We start from the raw sequence: 18,983 nt of genomic DNA, 5'->3' as shown, positions 1-18,983 counted from the left end.
CAACTTGTTGATAACTGCAATGCACCCAACTCTGTGTTAACATGGATGTGTACATGGACAACATTCTGAATGACTAGTAATGGACAACTGGAACACATCATTAGACCAAGTTAGCCTACAGCTATTGCTACAACCCGATTTCCAAATAAGTTGGGACGCTTTATAAAATGTGAATAAAAAATAATGCTATGATTTACAAATCATATCAACCCTATATTTAATTGATAATAGTTCATAGACATCATATCAACTGTTGGAGGAGAGAAATTTGACTATTTAATGGAAAATGTGATGGCTGGAAAAGTTGTATAATGACAAAGACAACAAAAGGAGGAACATTTCACAACTAATTAGTAAACTGGTACCATGAATGTGGATAAAAAAGAGCATCACAGAGAGGCAGAGTATTTTAGAAGTAAAGATGTAGAGGTATTCATCACTCATCAGATAGATTCATCATTACACAATCACAATTCCAAAATGAATTCCGCAGATTCATTACACTATTTCTCCATAAAGGAAGAGTTCAGGGGCTAAAATGGCCTGTCTGCAGTGCAGACCTGTCCAATTGGGTGCATCATGGAATAAAAAACATGATACTGAAGTCCCCAGACTTTTGAGCAGCTGGAATCCTATATCAGGCAGGAATTGGACCACATTTCATATTCAAAAGTATAGCAACTGGTCTCCTCACTCCAAGTGACGAGGTAAAGCGGTAAAAATTACCCCTGTTCCAACTTTTTTGAGACATGTTTCTGCCATTAAATTCAAAATGAACAGATTTAAAAAAAAAAAAACAATAACATTTCTCTCCTTCAACAGTTGATATGTTGTCTTTGAACTATTCTCAATTAAATATAGAGTTGAAATGATTTGTAATTCAAGGCATTATTTTTTATTCACATACAAAGCGTCCCAACTCGGAATTTGGGTTGTAAAAGAGAGCCATTGGCTAACTGGTCTAACCCACTTCCAGTGAATTATGCTAAGCTAGGCTAAAGGTGTCAGGCTGTGCAATTACACACAGGAAGGAGAACGGTATGTGTTCTCTTAGCCAATTCTGGGGTCTGGCTTAAGGCTCTGCTTATACATCTTACATTTACATTTATTCATTTAGCTGACCAGGTTGATGCCCCACGTCCATTGGAATGGACACAACATATTTTTGGGTCTAAACCAATTATAATCTGTGATTTCACCATTTGAATCTTGATGACCCAATCAGAATGCAGCCATGACCTGTAACTGAGAGTGCTGCAGACATCAGACAAGACAAGCATGGCTCTGAAGCTCAACAGGAACAGATGTAAACACCTTTATTCCCTATATGAATTCATGTTTTGCTAGCCCAATCAATTTGCACTCAGTATAATTCTAACCGTTGCAGGTTATTTGAATATATTATTTGCATGATATTTGAAGTTAGTTTGAATATATTTCACAACAGTGTAGTACAGGATTTTTAAAAAAGTTTAATGTCCATCCCAATGGACACCAGGTTATGGGAGATGTTAGCCAACATTCATTTTATTAGTGTCACTAAGTAAGGTTCTGACATATCCTCAAAACCCAAGAATAATTGCATTTTTTTTATTTATTTAGCCTATTTTGGAAGAATGTGAACTCATTTTACTAAAGTGTGTGGCCCACATACTTCCCATAAAGGGCCAAAAATGAATCTGAGTAGTGGGTCAAAAATAAATGTGTTTATACATTTTACATTAATTTGAAATTACTAGCTTGTGCACTGAATTTAGTAAATTGTGTGCTCAGTTTACTAAATAGTGTGCTCATTTTACTAAATTGTGGGCTCATTTAGCTAAATTGTGTGTGCATTTAGCTAAACTGCTATTTTTTGTACAATGAGTGCACATTTTAGTATAGTGAGTGCACTATTTACTAAAAAGAGTGGACGATTTAGTAAAATGAGCACATTAGTAAAACGAGTGCACAATTTAGGGTGCGTTCTTAAATTCAATCTGACACTCTAAAAAAATAGAATAACACTCTGAAGTTCGAAAAAGATGAGCATTCTAACTCCCTGTGAATTTACGAATGGTTATTTGGGGTTACAGACAGTACGGTTTACAATATGGACACCACTACAGCACTTGTGAAACAGGGTTTATGTGTCAGAACTCAGAATTCAGAACTCAACTCTACTAATGCAAGAGCTTCTTGAGAGTGATGATGAGGAACACTGTATGAGCAATCTTTTTAACCTACTAAATAATCTTTTTAAGCAACAGTTGCAACAGCTTATAATGCCAACACGAAAACATTCTAGCACTAGCCTACTACAATGTTACAATCTATTCTCGTTAGTATAACCAAAGATCCTTGATCACTAGTGTGCTCGGAGTCACATTTACAAACCCTTATTAAAAAGAGTGCATAATTCAGTAAAACGAGCGTATATTATCTTTATATACAAATACAATCTTCCAATGACATCTCCTGGGGGGTGTCATTGCAAGATTCTCTATGTACCGAGAAAACATACATTCGTTTATTAAATCATGTTTTCTCTCTACTAAATTGTGCACTCGTTATACTAGATTGTGCACACAATTTTGTGTATTGTACGCTCGTTGAATTACATAGTGTGCTTGTTTTACTAACTTGTGCTCTCGTTTTACTAAAAAGTGCACTCATTTTAGTAAATAGTACACTCATTTTATTAAATTGTGCACTCATTTTACAAACATTAAAGGGACACCAGGCAACGTTTTTGTGTTAATTACTCATCTTCGTAAATCGGTATATGGTTAAATGACTCATTACAGGGCAAATGAAGACTCTCTCGTCCGCCCATACTGCCTGTAGGAAGAATATCCCGCTTGCAAGTTCAGTGTATCCTACCCGCCGACCGAAGCAGGCTACTAAAAGCTAGAAGCGAGAAGCTGCTTGCTGTTAAAGGGAATGACAGATTTCATTCTCATTGGTTTAAATGATGTTAGGCCCAAAACACATCCATGACTGATTAAGAAACATAGGAACGCCTTATTGCGCCATCTGCCGTTTGATAACAAAACCACTCCCAATGTGGACTGGACAACCCACTAAATTTAATTAACCTATTCGCTAGTGACCATGTGTTTTAGATCGCTAAAATAGGGGCCAAAGTGTTTTTTCCCTAAGTTCTCATGTCATTTTACGCCTATTTAGTCAAGGCGTCCATTGTAATGGACATAAAAAAAAACTAATAAAGACATAATTTAGCTAAACAAAATTCCCTTTATATCTACTTTGGAAAGGAGTAAAAATCAGCTGGATAATTTTTTTTGTTCAACAGAAGAAAATCTGGTTTGAAAGGGTTAACTTTTGCTGTCTATATTATCGCTAAAAGTGTATATTGCAGGATAACCACCACACTCAATTAATGTGTAGATAAAGAGCTCAATATGTATATATTAGGGCTTTCAAACAATCTCATATTTTGAAATGAATTAATCTAGATTAATCGCAATTAAAACATATATTTTCTCCCTAAAGACTTAAACTTAAAGGGCATATTAAATACAACATAAATCCCAAAATTAATGAGTAACCACAAAGGTAAAAGGGTCATTCCACGTCAGTTCAACCAGGGCCCACGCACTTAGGTCTCAAAAAATTCTGAAAAAATTACCAGGTGTACCTATGTTACCCAGGAGACACACTGTAAAATTACTCTTATGTAAGATCAATACTTTCCAAGAAACAGCCAGTTTTACAGGGGGAGGGGGTGTCGATTTTGTTCGGGTTCTTTTTTTTGTCAAAGTTCACAAGCCCACAGCGCAAGAACTAAACCATGTAGGAGGCTCAAATTTTGCATGCTGGTACATAAATAGGAATAGTATGTAGCAAAATCGTCACGTTTGGTCTGGATAATCCTGCATGGTCATAGCTGTCCCTCAAAGTTGCTACAAATTTTATTGGAGTTTTTGGCTGGGCTCTGTTTAAGCCTTCAGAAGACATATTTGTACTCAACATAGGCTCTTGATTTATTTTCCTTACTGAGATAAGTAGAAACCATTCAGACCCTGAAGGGATTTATTTTCTGTTCATTGCTTTTTGTGAGAGTGTTTATTGTACCAGCATGCAAAATGTGAGCCTCCTACATGGTTTAGTTCTTGCGCTGTGGGCTTGTGAACTTTGACAAAAAAAAGAGCCCGAACAAAATCGACACCCCCTCCCCCTGTAAAACTGGCTGTATCTTGGAAAGTATTGATCTTACATAAGAGTCATTTTACAGTGTGTCTCCTGGGTAACATAGGTACACCTGGTAATTTTTTCAGAATTTTTTGAGACCTAAGTGCGTGGGCCCTGGTTGAATTGACGTGGAATGACCCAAAAGTAATTTTATATTATTTAAAGGATAATAATGACACAGTATTTAAAAAAATATATATATTAATTTCTTAAGAAACACTACTAATTTGATGCTGTTTAACTAATTTATAAATGGTGCACTGTCACTTAAAGCGCATTGTGTCTGCACGTTCTCATAGTGATCTTTTTTTACCAGCGCCATTCAAATATAGCCTATGGCTAGCACAATATTAACAATGATAAGCATGAGGTTAAGTTGGTATAAACAGTGAGCTTTCATTACTCTGGAAATTAAAGCATGTAATGACATGATGCTAGCTAGACATTTTCTGTTTGCAATTAAAAGTGAATTATGAGCCTGGTAGCCAGTAGCCACCTAGCTAGCTGAGTGGAATGCGTTTCAATCGGCATATCATGTGCTTCATGTAAACAAATTATTGAAGACTTCAAGACTCACCAGTCAGTCACAAAGGCAAAGACAACTTCATATGCTTGTCAATTTTCCAAATCACAGTGAGTGCAGCCTATGTCAAAGTGCCCTGGCTCTCACAGTTTATAACTGGTCAGTAGTAGAACCGGATAACTCCACAATCTCCTCTAACCTTGTCTTTGTTGCCTTCACGATTTCCTTTTATAAGTTTGTTATATTAAAAAAGGAGATATCAATTATCAACAATGACAAGCCAGCTGGAACCTGCCACTCTCTCTCTCTCTCTCTCTCTCTCTCTCTCTCTCTCTCTCTCTCTCTCTCTCTCTTGTGGACGCCCAGACGTGTTTTCAATTAAATGGAGTAGCATAACGTTCAAGTTGAATCTTAATGGAGAGGACCCAAAAAATATCTTTATGTAACATGCTGTTTGTGCATTTTGACATTGTAAACATTTTCTAACAAGAGTGAAAAGCAGTTTGCAGTAAATCTACTATCTATTGGCTAAATGTTGGTCCCTCATCTGTCCCTTGGTGCCCTACGCACAGTGTGTGATGCCTGTGGTGCTAGCAGAAGCACTGATCACTGTGCTTTTTGCATCAGGCAACTTTTTAAACTGAAACTTTTCGGCTAAAAGCTCATCACGGTTCCTCTCCATCTTTAGCATAGACAGTAAAATAAACTCTCAGGCTTGCGGCTTCAGGTTTTGCGGCTTCCGTTACGTGACATCAGCCCCCCACAAAGGAAATTGGTAAACAAAATGCGTTAATTGCGTTACTATTTTGTAACACGTTATGTATTTCAAAATTAATCACGATGATTAAAGCGTTAATTTTGAACAACCCTAATAAAAATATGAGTTTTGGGTTTACTATAGGAATAGTATGTTATGAATGGGCACTGCACTAGTTTGTATACTGTAATTGAAAAAAGTTATCTGATTTAGAGTTAAAATAGTAAAATACCTTGTATATACCTTATACCTTACTTTTTTGCTTTTTTCTTCGCTGCGTTCATTTTGCTGATTGTGCCATGCTACAAAAAAATCTTTACATTGTAGCTGTGACAGGCACAAGACATACTGCTAAATTCTCATCTTATTTAGGACCCCCTTGAAAGGTATTAGAAGTGATACCTTTACTGTCTATTAAACCTAAGTATTAGATTTGTGTCTTGCCACTAAAAAAAATCACCAAACAGTGTGTGATGCATGGGAGTTTAATGTTCAAGTACTACCCACCAGTAGTAACCAAAAATGTAGCCTAACAATTTCACAAACTTTCTTGAGTGACATTTAATTTAGTCTATTGTTTGCATTCCAGGATGGTAGGGTGTCTTTCATCGGACATCAGCTTGGTGGTGTATCAATTTCCAACAGCCGAGACCAGCAGGTGAAGTTTGCCAGAGCTATACAGATAACTTACTACCTCCGCAACAATGGGCCAACAGTACAGGATGTTATAGCTGAAAAGTGGGAAAATGAATTCTGCAAACTCATCCATCGATTGTCCACTATGAGTGAGGATCTGCACGTCCAGTCACTCACATCCTATAGCCTTTTGAGGGACTTCCAAAAAACAGGAGTACTTGCGAAGAGTGAGGTACTGGTCAGCCTTGTCCTGGTGCTTTTGGCAGCCACCATCTCTAGCTCCATGAGAGACTGCCTGAGAGGAAAACCCTTCCTAGGTCTCCTTGGAGTCTTGACTATTTGCATTGCCAATGTGACTGCAGCAGGGATTTTTTTTATTTCTGATGGAAAGTTTAATTCTACACTTATTGGGATCCCATTCTTTGCCATGGGTAAGTGTGTCTAAATTCTATAGTGCTGAATGCACCAGTATTTAACACTGATCAAAGAGGATGAGCCTTGACATTTGCATGTTTTTGTGTTAAATTACTCTGCTAAATTTCACTTACTTCTTTCATTGCATAAACTCTTGACTCAGTGTCTTTGACATCACAATATGATTACAGGGTTTGTTTACCATTTTCACTAACCTTCTCTTAGTTGTAAATAACACTCTGTCATTGTAGTGACAGTGATGTGGCTGATTGCAAAACAAGCCTCAGTCAGCTTGCCCATTGTTCTTTTAGCCTTCCCCTTCTCAGTGGTCTTACCAGCCTCCGTCCAATTTTGTCCTCTGTCCAATTTTTTCCCCAAATGAAAGAAGGGAAAAACATTTTTTTACTAATACTATTCAACTATTAATATTTTTAAAATGTTACAAAAAAGCCCACACAACATGTACATAGTATGACAATCAGGGTAAATGATTTGCTTTACAATGCCTAAAAATGAAACCTCGAAATATTATTTATGTCTTTGTTTAATCTACAACTGTTAATTTTTTTAATGGTATCTGGTCATTAACAATTGTTAGAATAGAGAAAAGAAGATAAGGCAGGGATCACATTGGAAATAACAAAGTGATTGAAGATGTTTGGAAAAATACGATATGTATTGATATATGGTTCCGCTATTTGACCACTGCCACTTTGAGATTTTAAAGGAAATAACAAAGTGGCATGGGTCAAGCGTAACGCAACAGTCAGGTCATAATAAGTTCTATCTTGTTCCTAAGTTACCTGGGGCTGGTTTCCTGAAGCCTTCTTAACGCTACGTAGTTTGTAACCTCTACCTTAAGGGAACCGTGTAAGATTGTGGCCAAAACTGGTACTGCAATCACTTTCAAATTACTGTAGAGCGGTGTATCCCCTCCCCCTCCCCCCTGACTAGCAGAACTGGCACCCTGGATGCGAAACACTACTGACTTCGTGATTAGTAGATAGGTGGAGGGTGGCGCATCAGGCCAAAACACAACATGATGACATCAACATCAGTTGAGGGCTGCAACTTCACTTTTTAAATTATAATATCCTGGCCGGACTACTGTTGTCAGTGATATAAGTATTTGAAATGAACATGATTTCTTAATGTCTAGTGACATATCAGGGCCATTTTATGATTAATAGAAATACATTTCTTACCAGGGATGGATTACTGAACGGGCCTACCGGGCCCAGGCCCAGGGGCCCAAGGGGTCAGGGGGCCCTGAAGCCCAAGCCTTTGCATGGAATCATTGCCTCAATATCAACACATCAGGATGTAGACTATGAATCTGATTGAATTTAGTATTGGCCATCCCCAAAATGCACCAGAATACAGGAAATCACATGATCAAACAAATTGGGGGAGGACCCCCAACCCCCCCCACCCCCCTTCCCCACCCCCCACATATACGACAATAAGTGGGGGGCCCTTAATACATCTGGTCCCAGGGGCCCGAAAGTTCATAATCCATTACATTACATTACATTACATTACATTTGGCTGACACTTTTTAACCAAAGCGACTAACAACATGGTAAACAGTAAGTTTTAGAACAATTCTCACAATTTTAGGACAGTTTAAAAAAAACACATTAGAGTACAGTAAGAATAAGTGCGTCGGTGAGTGCTGTATTTTAACAGTTACTTGTCAGTTTAACGGCTGGTGAGTGCTAGGATCAGTAAGACTTGTTGTAAGTGTTGCTATGAGAGTAGATGTTCTCTAAAGAGCTGGGTCTTCAGGAGTTTTTTGAACGTGGAAAAGGATGTCCCTGCCCTTGTAGGAACTGGCAGTGTGTTCCACCAACGAGGAACAACAGATGAGAAAAGTTTGGATTGGCTTGAGCGTACCGGTGGTAGAGCTAGACGTCGTTCGTCAGAGGAGCGCAGCGGTCTGGAGGTAGTGTAAGTCTGTATGAGGGCATTCAAGTAGGTGGGAGCAGAACCGGAGACTACTTTGTAGGCAAGAGTTAGAGACTTGAATTTGATGCGGGCCGCCATAGGTAGCCAGTGTAGCTGGATGAGCAGCGGGGTAACATGTGCCCTTTTGGGTTGGTTGTAGACCAGGCGCGCCGCTGCGTTCTGGATCATCTGAAGTGGTTTCACTGCGCAGGCTGGGAGACCTGTCAGGAGGGCATTGCAGTAGTCGAGTCGTGAGATGACTATTGCCTGAACCAGAAGTTGGGTAGCATCTTGAGTCAAGTAAGTCCTGATTTTCCGTATGTTGTAGAGTGCGAAACGGCATGACCGGGCGACTGAGGCAACATGATCTGAGAAGTTTAGTTGGTTGTCGAGAACAACTCCTAGATTTCTTGCAGTCCTGGTCGGTGAAACAGACAGGGAGTCAAATTTGATGTTGATGTCGTGGTGTATGGTAGGTTTAGCTGGGATGACCAGCAGTTCAGTCTTTGAGAGGTTCAGCTGGAGGTGGTGTGCCTTCATCCATGTAGCTATGTCTGAAAGGCAATCCGAGATCCGTGCTGAAACCAGGGGGTCGTCAGGTGGAAAGGACAGATAGAGCTGTGTGTCGTCTGCATAGCAGTGGTATGAGAAGCCGTGCGAACGGATAATCTGTCCCAAGGAGGTGGTGTAGATAGCAAAGAGGAGGGGGCCCAGCACTGAGCCCTGGGGGACCCCTGTGGTGAGATGGTGAGGTGCAGATAGCTGACCAAGCCATGATACGTTAAACGAGCGTCCTGTGAGGTAGGATTCAAACCAGGAGAGAGCAGCTCCGGAGATTCCCATGTCAGCGAGTAATAATCCGCCCCTGTTTCTTACATAAGGTTCCTTTAAGCTCTACCTTAACATTTTCACATATTTCCCGAAAGGTACTTTGCTACAAATATCTTTTGTATGTTGTTTGTACAAAACTCTTGTAGTTGCACTGTAGTGATGTTTCGGCTCGCGACGCTATTTGCCGTCACTGTAGCCTACAGCAAACTTTAGAAATCTCTCTTGCATGCAACTCAAAAATGGTACAATATCACTGTTTTGGTTCAATGATTTTATGTAAGTAGGCTAATTAAGAAAATAGTTTGGTCCCCGACCCCCCCCCCCGCCCCCCCCCCCACCCCCACTCCCCCTAAAAAATGAAAATGCAATATTATTCTGCTTTAATCGCCACAATCTTCAGTTGAGATGCTCATAACTGCACCAAATTTCATGTGTATGATTAACCTGACATCCTCTGGGGGTATGCCAAGTTTTGTGGACTTTCAGGTATAAAATAAATTAATTTATGTGTACATTTAGTGACTGTACACTCATCGGCCTGTAGATGGTGGTGTTGAGCGAAGGGTTGCTGATAGAGAGTGAGAAGCTAAAATGTAGGACTGTCTTACACACACTCTCTCACAAACACACACACACACACATGCACGCACATGCACACATACACACACGTACACACACTCACATTCTGATTTCCAGTATTGGCGTTACGTAGTTTGTCCACCAGATGGCGCAGCAAGACAGAGCCGTAAATGGCTCTGATGCAAGGCATATTCAGTACTCCACTTCACTTCCGAAAACCACAATGGCTTACAGGTTTCACTGCATTGTGGCTTGTGTATTCATGGTAAGATGATTTTCAGGTGAAATGTGATTCCTATTTCTTCTTGAAGCCGAAATAAACCCTGTGTGTTTATCGGACATGCTTGGTTTTTACTGCAGGTAGGCTACTAATCTTTCACCAACTTGATGTTATATCCATAGGTAAAATACTGTTAACGTTTGCATAAGTTGAGTGATGGATGGAGGCTAGTTTAATTGTTGGTGTAGTTGCGAAACATAAACGCGGTTATACCGATCAAATTGATAACAGCACTGTAATTGTCTCTTTCGACTGTCATCCCATTGTGTTCTGACCATACCGACAGGATCTAAGTTAGTTAGCCACAAGACTAATGTTTGCTAATGCGATGGTTTGCTGATGGAAGATATAGCCTAGGACAACTGAGTCGTAGGAGTGTGTAGTAGTACAGGTAACGCACATGAGTAATTTTTTACAGCAACTGCCATATTCCTTTTTCAAAATGGTACCTCTACTCTTACTCAAGTACATTTTGAGCCAGTAATGTACTCTTTACTCCGCTTAATTAGGGCCCGAGCAGCGAAGGTGCGCAGCCCTATTGTTTTTGTAAGGATTATTATTAGGGCCCGAGCGCCGAAGGGCGCAAGGCCCTATTGTTTTTGTAAGGATTATTATTATTATTATTAGGGCTCGAGCACCGAAGGTGCGCACCGAGAGGTGCGAAGCCCTATTGTTTTTGAAAGGATTATTATTAGGGCCCGAGCACCGAAGGGCGCAAGGCCCTATTGTTTTTGTAAGGATTATTATTATTATTATTATTATTCAGTATTATTGTTATTCTACTTTTTTGCTTTCCTGTTTTTGAGGTGGTTAACATGGTCGAAAACTCTTGAAATTTGGCACACACGTCAGGTGGCACGCATCGCAGTTAGGTACAAGAGCTTGACCCCGGGCGTGGCCCAGGGACTCGCTAGCGCCCCCTTAGGTGACTGATCCCGTGGTTGGCAAATATTTTGAGGTGGTTAACATAATCGAAAAGTCTTGAAATTTGGCACACACGTCAGGTGTCACACAAAGCAGCTAGGTAAAAAAGCTTGGCCCCGGGTATGGCCCAGAGACTCGCTAGCGCCCCCTTATATCACTGTGACTTGTGGTTGGCATATAGTTTTAGATACACACACCAAATTTGGGGGGTGTATGTAACTCCCAAAAACAAACAACTTTTGTATTAACATGCCATTAGCCACGCCCACAGGAAGTGAGGTAATTGAGAATTTGTGCGTTGTGGACATGATCAATTTTAACGTACTCCTCCTAGACGGTTGATCCGATTCATGTCAAAGTTGGTATACATGACGCCGAGATGTTCCTGATTCTAAATTGTGAAGCCTTTTTTTGATATGTTGTAATTTGACAAAATGGCGAAATTGTTAATTTTAATACCGTTCCACACAAACAATAAATGTGTCATAATTCACCATGCATGGCTTGAAATGTTTTAAATTTCACAGGTCATTAAAGACCATGTTAATGATAATATTCACATGCCCATAATGCATGTTTGGCATAGCGTCACCAACTGGCAACAGAAAGAATGACAATTATACTGATGTCACATGATCAATTTGAACATACTCCTCCTAGACGGTTTGTCAGATTCATTTGAAATTTGGCAAACATTATGCCAAGATGTCGCTGATGTTAAATTGTGAAGGGATTTGTGAATGTTGTAATATATTTGATATGATTTTAATATCTCACCACATAAACAGGAAATGTGTCATAAATCACAGTGCATTGAATGAATGGTCTGAAACTTCTCAGGTTAATAGATATCATGATTATGATGATATCCAGACACCCAATGGGCCTGCCTGACATAGCGCCACCACCTGGCCAAGCAGGAAATGTGCCAGAAATGGACAATGCCTTAAAGTGATTGATCTGAAACTTTATAAAATATCAGACATCATTATTGTGGTGATATTCACATTCGTAATTCACAGGCCTAGCATAGCGCCACCATCTGGCCAAGCAGGAAATGTGCCAGAAATGTTCTATGCTTTGAATGAATGGTCGGAAACTTCTCAGGTTAATAGATATATTATGATTATGATGATATCCAGACACCCAATGAGCCTGCCTGGCATAGCGCCACCACCTGGCCAAGCAGGAAAATGTGCCAGAAATTGGTAATGCCTATATTGGTTGATCTGAAACTTTGCAAAATATTGGATATCATTAGTGTGATGATATTCACATGTGTAATTCAAATGCTTAATATACCACCCCCATATGGCCAAAAAGTGTTTCAGAAATGTTCTTTGCTTAAAATGAATAATCTGAAATTTCTCAGGTTAATTTATATTATGATGATGACACACAATGGGCCTGCCTTGCATTGCGCCCCCACCTGGCCAAGCAAGTAAATGTGCCAGTAAATGTCGGTGCTTTGTTGGATTCTGAAATGTCACGGGTTGCGGCCCGCAGGTGTTCGGGCCAGCCATTGCCGCTTGCGGCTATATTTTTCAATTGCCTTTCGTTACGAGTAGGCCTACAAGTTTATTATTGGAGGAGAAAGTATCTCGAGGGAGAAAAGCGCACCTCTCCCTCGGTGTTCAACGGCCTGGGAGAAAAGGAACAGGGCTTCAGAATGCATTGCTACGTTTCCCCCGCTATTACTGTATAAAAGTAATGTCTGGCCTATGTAGCCTACTACACGGAAGTAGATGTTCCATATATCTAACCGCTCAGTTAACGCAATGACGTCCTGCCAGCTGCTGTATCTTTTGGTGAGACTGCCAGAGTAGCAACGAGACGAGAGGTATGACATGACACGGATATTCATTTCTGGCCAGCATCATTCAACAATCACATTGGACAAGGAAAGTAGGCCTACAACTTAATTTACAAGCAAAGCAAATGCACTGGAAATCGAGCACACAAGTTAGAAAAAAACTAGCAAATAAACTTCGTTTATGTAGCCTCAATATTGCAGGACATGACATGAGACGGTCGGCTGTGAAAAGCTCTGTCCGAGTGGATATGCCTAGGCTATATAGGTCTACCCATAATATATTATAGCCATTGTTTTTAGGTTACATTGTCTGCAGGGTTCTAAATTAACACCCGCCAAATGCGGGTTCAAATTAATTTTGGCGGGTGTTAATAAATTTTACTAGCCAGTTTGGCCGGTGATGCATGAGGCATTACATGCATGATACATTAGGCTCTGTTCTCGGTCGTATATCCCCCTGGCAGTACTTCCTACATTTTCCATGACCACTGTGTCATAATGCTACGTGATGACGTTACATACGCCCATTGGCTGCGCGCAGTTTGCGGTGAAACTAGCGAGAGAGATCATGGAAGCGAACGAGTGTCTACCAGAAAACACAAGGAATTAGAAGAACGAACGGAGCCAGAGCAGGGAGCATAGACTGAAAGAGGAAGGAGTTAGCCAGTTAGTAAAGTAGAAAGTACATAACACAAATACATAACGAAATATTAACGCAAAACGCATTGTATTGACCTATTTCCTTTGTGGGCTGATGTCATGTAACAGAGGCCGCAAAACCTGAAGTAGCAAGATCATTTATTTTATTGTCTATGGAGTTAGCCGAAGATGGAACGTGAGGAGCTTACAGTGTATAGGCGAAAATTTTCAGTATTTAAAACAACATTTATCCAATAAATAGTAGCTGTAGCCTACTGCAAACTGTTTTTCACTCTTGTTAGAGAAAGTATACAATGTCAACATGCACCAACAGCATGTTACATAAAGATGATACTTTTTGGGTCCTCTCTATAAAGATCCAACTTGAACGTAGGCCCTATGCTACTCCATTTAATTGAGAATGCGTCTGAGCACGGACAAGAGGGAGAGAAAACGAATGGCAGGTTCCAGCTGGCTTGTCATTGTTGATGATAATTGATATCTCCTTTTTATTAAGTTAAGATTAAACTAAATGTGGCAGTGGTTGGGACAGACATGGGGGGAAGAAGAGGAATGAAGCAGGGGATGAGGATATCGACAGAGAAATAGATAGATAGATAGATAGATAGATAGGGATACCAAACATGAAATGAAGTGTTTGCACTTTCTGTGTATATTTTGTGGTATGTATTCATAATAATAAAATGATCAAATGCATTCAGTGACACTCATCTCATAAACTCATAATTCTCTTATTTTCACCAGAAAAAAAATTAGCTAGTAGAAATTCTGATTGGCTAGTAACTTTAGAAAGTTACCAGCCACATTGGCTGGTGATCAAAAAACCCTGATGACCCAAAAAACCCTTTAGAACCCTGATAATAGCTAATGTCGGGATGAGCAGGAGACTGTCTACAGAAGCAAGTAGTCTGGTTTAGTTTATGATGGTTGTTAGTAGACAAACTGATCAGATATGATCTGATATCCAACTGTTACCAGCAGAGTGAAAGTGGGATTGTGCAGTCTAGATGGCTGTGGTTAGTGTTTTTTTTTTTTATCAATATGTTTATTAAGTGTTTTCCAAGTAGTTTAGTACAATGGAACATAAATTAGGAGTAACACATGTCTATATGGATAGAAAAGAAAAGAGAAGAAAAAACAAATAAACAAAGAAGTACAGAGCGTATTACTCAAGATAATGACATGTACTGTTGCATCACTGGTACTTTAAATCAAAACTAGGGCTGTCAATCGATAATTTTTTTTAATGGAATTAATTACATACTCTGTGATTAATTAATCTAAATTAATCGCATATATAATTTTTGCTGTGAAAGTATTTTAAATATTTAAATTCAAATACGTCATTGAATAATAAGTATTTGTGACATTAAAGTTCAAAAACTCTTATTATTTTCACTGTTCAAATAATGGCCATAATAATCTATGATATGACCTAATATGCTGAGGAAATAAATTCAAAAGTACTTCGGGAAGAAGTTTTTTTTCACATACAAGGCATTTCAGGCCACAGATATAACCTAGGGGACACAATGAAAATAAATTAACACTTCCCTCAATGTCAACACTATTTCTTTGCATTGATGTGCGACTTTAGAGTTGACGAACTCCGGTGATATGCAAATTCCTTGCTGCAGACATTGCAGAGGACTTTATTTTAATCAATACTTTATTTTTATCAACACAATCAGGCCATTTTTTAAAAGTAAATGTTCCAATCAATGATCTACTGTAGGCAGCACATTTTCTTCTCTCTCCTTCATTTTACAGTCTAATGGTTACTGACTAGAACGGCTCGGGGTCAATGGTCATACGGAATCGATTAATCTGCACTATTTTTTTTAATCAGTTATTTTTTCTCAAATTAATTAATCGAAATTAATCAGTTATTTTGACAGCCCTAATCAAAACAGAATTTATCAAAGAAGAGGTGAATGGCGTATTGTGAGTCTCAAAATTGTTCAAGATCTCCATCAAATTGAGCAAGATGGTCCAAGAATGGCTGCCAAATCTTGTAGAATTTTTTAAGACTGTCCGTCATGGCATATCGGATTTTCTCCATGTGTAATACAGAGGCAAGATCTGTTAGCCACGTCTTGAAGAGTGGCACTGCTTCTGACTTCCAAAGCCTTAAAATCAGTCTCTTTGCAATTAACATTCCATACATAATGGTGTGCTGTACAAGGGGACTGTGAGTCAATAGCTATATAAAATAAACGTATTATTATTTTATTATTAATAGAGACAGGGAGTAGCCAAACAGTGCCACCTCTGGTTCGGGCTTGAGCACACAACCATACATTTCAGAAAACCAATGGAATACTCCACACCAGAAGTCATACAATTTTGGACATGTCCAGAAGAGGTGGGTTAAGGAGCCATCAGCTGACTTACATCTATCACACAAAGGGGAAACAGTAGGGTATATTCTATGTAATTTAGTTTTTGAATAATGAAGTCTGTGCATGACCTTAAACTGGATTAAGTGATGTCTGGCATTAATAGAACAGTATTGGATTCTACCTAGACTCTCCTCCCAAACAATATCATTAATCTGGAGACCCAGTTCCTCTTCCCAAGCTTTCCTCAAAGAGTGGGTGGCATAGTTCACCTGTTCAGAAAATATCTTGACAAAATCTGAGATCAAGTGTTTTGAATCTGGAGGGCCAAGACTATAAACCCTGTTTTCCTCAGGGAGGGATTCAAAGTTAGGCAGGTTTTGGCGGACATAGTTCCTAACTTGAAGATATCTAAAGAAGTGTGTTGACGGAAAGGAAAACTTGTCTTTTAGCTGAGTAAATGAGGCAAAATGTTTGTCAATGTACAGATCTTTCAAAACTACTATGCCTTTTAGCCTCCAACTACAAAAAGTTGCACCTGAGAGTGAGGGGGGAAATGCATGGTTATGACACACTGGAGCATAGATGTGCTAGGCAACTTGCAGCACCTCTTAATTTGCTGCCATATTTTCAAACAATTAAGAACTATTCGGTTATTTACTTTAGTCTTTACAGACAGTACAGGTGTTGAGAAAAGTAGAGCTGGAAGTGAACTGCCTTTAACATCTTTCTTTTTAATGGCCACCCACGCAGGGGTGGTTGTTGAAATTTCCAGACTGTAGCCTTCACGACAATAGGCAAGAGCTCTAAGATTTGCTGCCCAATAGTAATGCTGAAAGCATGGTAACCCAAATCATCCCTTCTCTCTGGATTTTTGTAAATGAGCTTTTGATATTCTATGAGCTTTAAAACCCCAGACAAAAGGCATGACTATTGAGTCTAGTATTTTAAAAAATGATTTAGTTAGGAAAATAGGAAGGTTTTGAAAGAGATGTAAGAATTTTGCCAGTGAGACCATCTTGATAGCATTTATACGACCCACCATAGAAAGCGGGAGCGTGCGTCACTTGCCAATATCTAAGTATAAGTATATATACTCTTTTGATCCCGTGAGGGAAATTTGGTCTCTGCATTTAACCCAATCCGTGAATTAGTGAAACACACTGCACACACAGTGAGGTGAAGCACACACTAATCCCGGCGCAGTGAGCTGCCTGCAACAACAGCGGCGCTCAGGGAGCAGTGGGGAGTTAGGTGCCTTGCTCAAGGGCACTTCAGCCGTGGCCTACTGGTCGGGGTTCGAACCGGCAACCCTCCGGTTACAAGTCCGATATGCCCACACATATCTCCTTTTAATCTTCCCACCTTTTCATGAAAATTCAGTTTAAATATGAGTTTAGGATCTTTTGGTAGAGTTACTCCAAGATACTTCAACTTTATGCAGAAATTCCGCTTTATGTTTGTCCCCAAGAGGCAAAAATTCACTTTTTTGTCAGTTAATTGTGTACCCAGAAACCTCACCAAATGACTTTATAAGGTCTAACAGAATGGGGATAGACTGCTTAGGCTGTGACATAAAGATTGCAACATCATCTGCATATAAAGATAGATGGTGGTCCGCATCACCTAAACAAATTTAGGTTTGAGAGAGCTGTGTTGCCTGATACCAATAGCAAGAGGTTCAATACCAATCGCAAACAGGAGAGGGCTGAGGGGGCAGCCCTGGTGCGTACCACAATGTAATGGAAATAGAGCTGACCTCTCTTGATTTGTTAGAATGGAAGAAGAAGGATGGGCATATAGAATTTTAATCCATGAAATAAAACGGCTACCAAATCCAAAGTCCTCCAACACCCTCCACATGTATGCCCACTCAATCTGATCAAAAGCTTTCTCTGCATCTAAACAGAGGACAGACACCTTCTGATCCTTCTTATAGTCATGGTACATTATGTTCATTAGTCTTCTAACATTAAAAAAGGAAAACCTTCCAGGAATGAAACCAGTTTGGTCAGCATGGATAATGGAGGCAATATGTTTGTTTAACCTATTTGCCATCAATTTTGTGAAAATTTTCATATCAGAGTTCAGCAATGCAATCAGACGGTAAGATGAGGGCTCAGTCTCATCTCTCCCCTTTTTTGAAATTAGTGAGATGTTGGCTTCATATAAGGAGCTTGGAAACTTCTGAGTTTCAAATGAGTAATCATCCTGTGCAAGAGAGGAGTCAACTGTTCGGGGAATTTCTTATATAGCTCTATTCAAAAACCATCTGGTCCAGCACTCTTGCCATTAGGAAAGGACTTTATAGCATCTAGAATCTCTTGAATGGTGATGTCAGCATTAAGTGCTTCACACGCTGTGTCACTCAATTTAGGGAGATTCAGATTCTCCAGCCACGCAGAAGCATCCCCCCCAGCTTTAGATGTATATAATTGTTGATAATATTCCCTGAAGCACTTGTTTATATTGCTGGGGTCAGTGATAATGTCCCCAGATTTTGATTTGATTTTATGTATAGCTGTCAGCTGTCAAGCCAATAGCTTCTGGGGCTTGTCCCCTAGTTCAAATTGTTTTTGTTTCAGTCTAAACAGTTGCTCCTGTACCTGAGCAGACAAAATGTCATTATATTCATACAAGGATACAAGGATACAAGGAAGTTTATTGTCACATGCATATAGTTACTGGAAGTAAGAAATGCAGTGAAATTATGTCTGGTGTCAGCCTATTTGTGCAAAGTGGGTGGGGGGGGGGGTAAAAAGTGCAGTAGAAGAGGGGTTTAGTAGATTAAGTGACAAGGGCTGCATAAGAAAGGTGGGGGAGGATTGGAATTGGGGGGGGGGGGCACCAACAAGGAGCACCCAAGAGCAACAGGGGCAAGGAAAAACTCCCTTACCAAGGAAGAAACCTTGGGCAGATCCACGGCTCAAGGGGCTAACCCAACTGCCAGGGGTCTTGGTGTGTGTGTTGGGGGGATGACAGGGGAGATGGGATAGTGTGCTGTGTATGTGGGGAGAGGGCAGTGTGCAATATGTGTGTTGGAGAAGCTTCCTCATGAGACAATGTGCTGTGTATTGGGGGGGGGG

At 39.8% G+C, this 18,983-nt stretch overlaps 1 protein-coding gene across 2 annotated transcripts in view; it reads left to right on the top strand.

Moving 5' to 3' along the window:
* Positions 1 to 18,983, top strand: part of ptchd4 (patched domain containing 4) — a 56,130-nt gene that overhangs the window by 23,454 nt on the left and 13,693 nt on the right. For both annotated transcript variants that reach the window (XM_042096316.1, XM_042096315.1), the window contains exon 2: positions 6,064 to 6,541. In XM_042096316.1, coding sequence (XP_041952250.1) covers positions 6,064 to 6,541 — 478 coding nt within the window. The remainder of the gene's footprint in view (positions 1 to 6,063; positions 6,542 to 18,983) is intronic.

Source organism: Alosa sapidissima, chromosome 6, assembly GCF_018492685.1.
Source record: "Alosa sapidissima isolate fAloSap1 chromosome 6, fAloSap1.pri, whole genome shotgun sequence".
Lineage (NCBI taxonomy): Eukaryota > Metazoa > Chordata > Actinopteri > Clupeiformes > Clupeidae > Alosa > Alosa sapidissima.
This window is presented reverse-complemented; position numbering and strand designations above follow the sequence as displayed.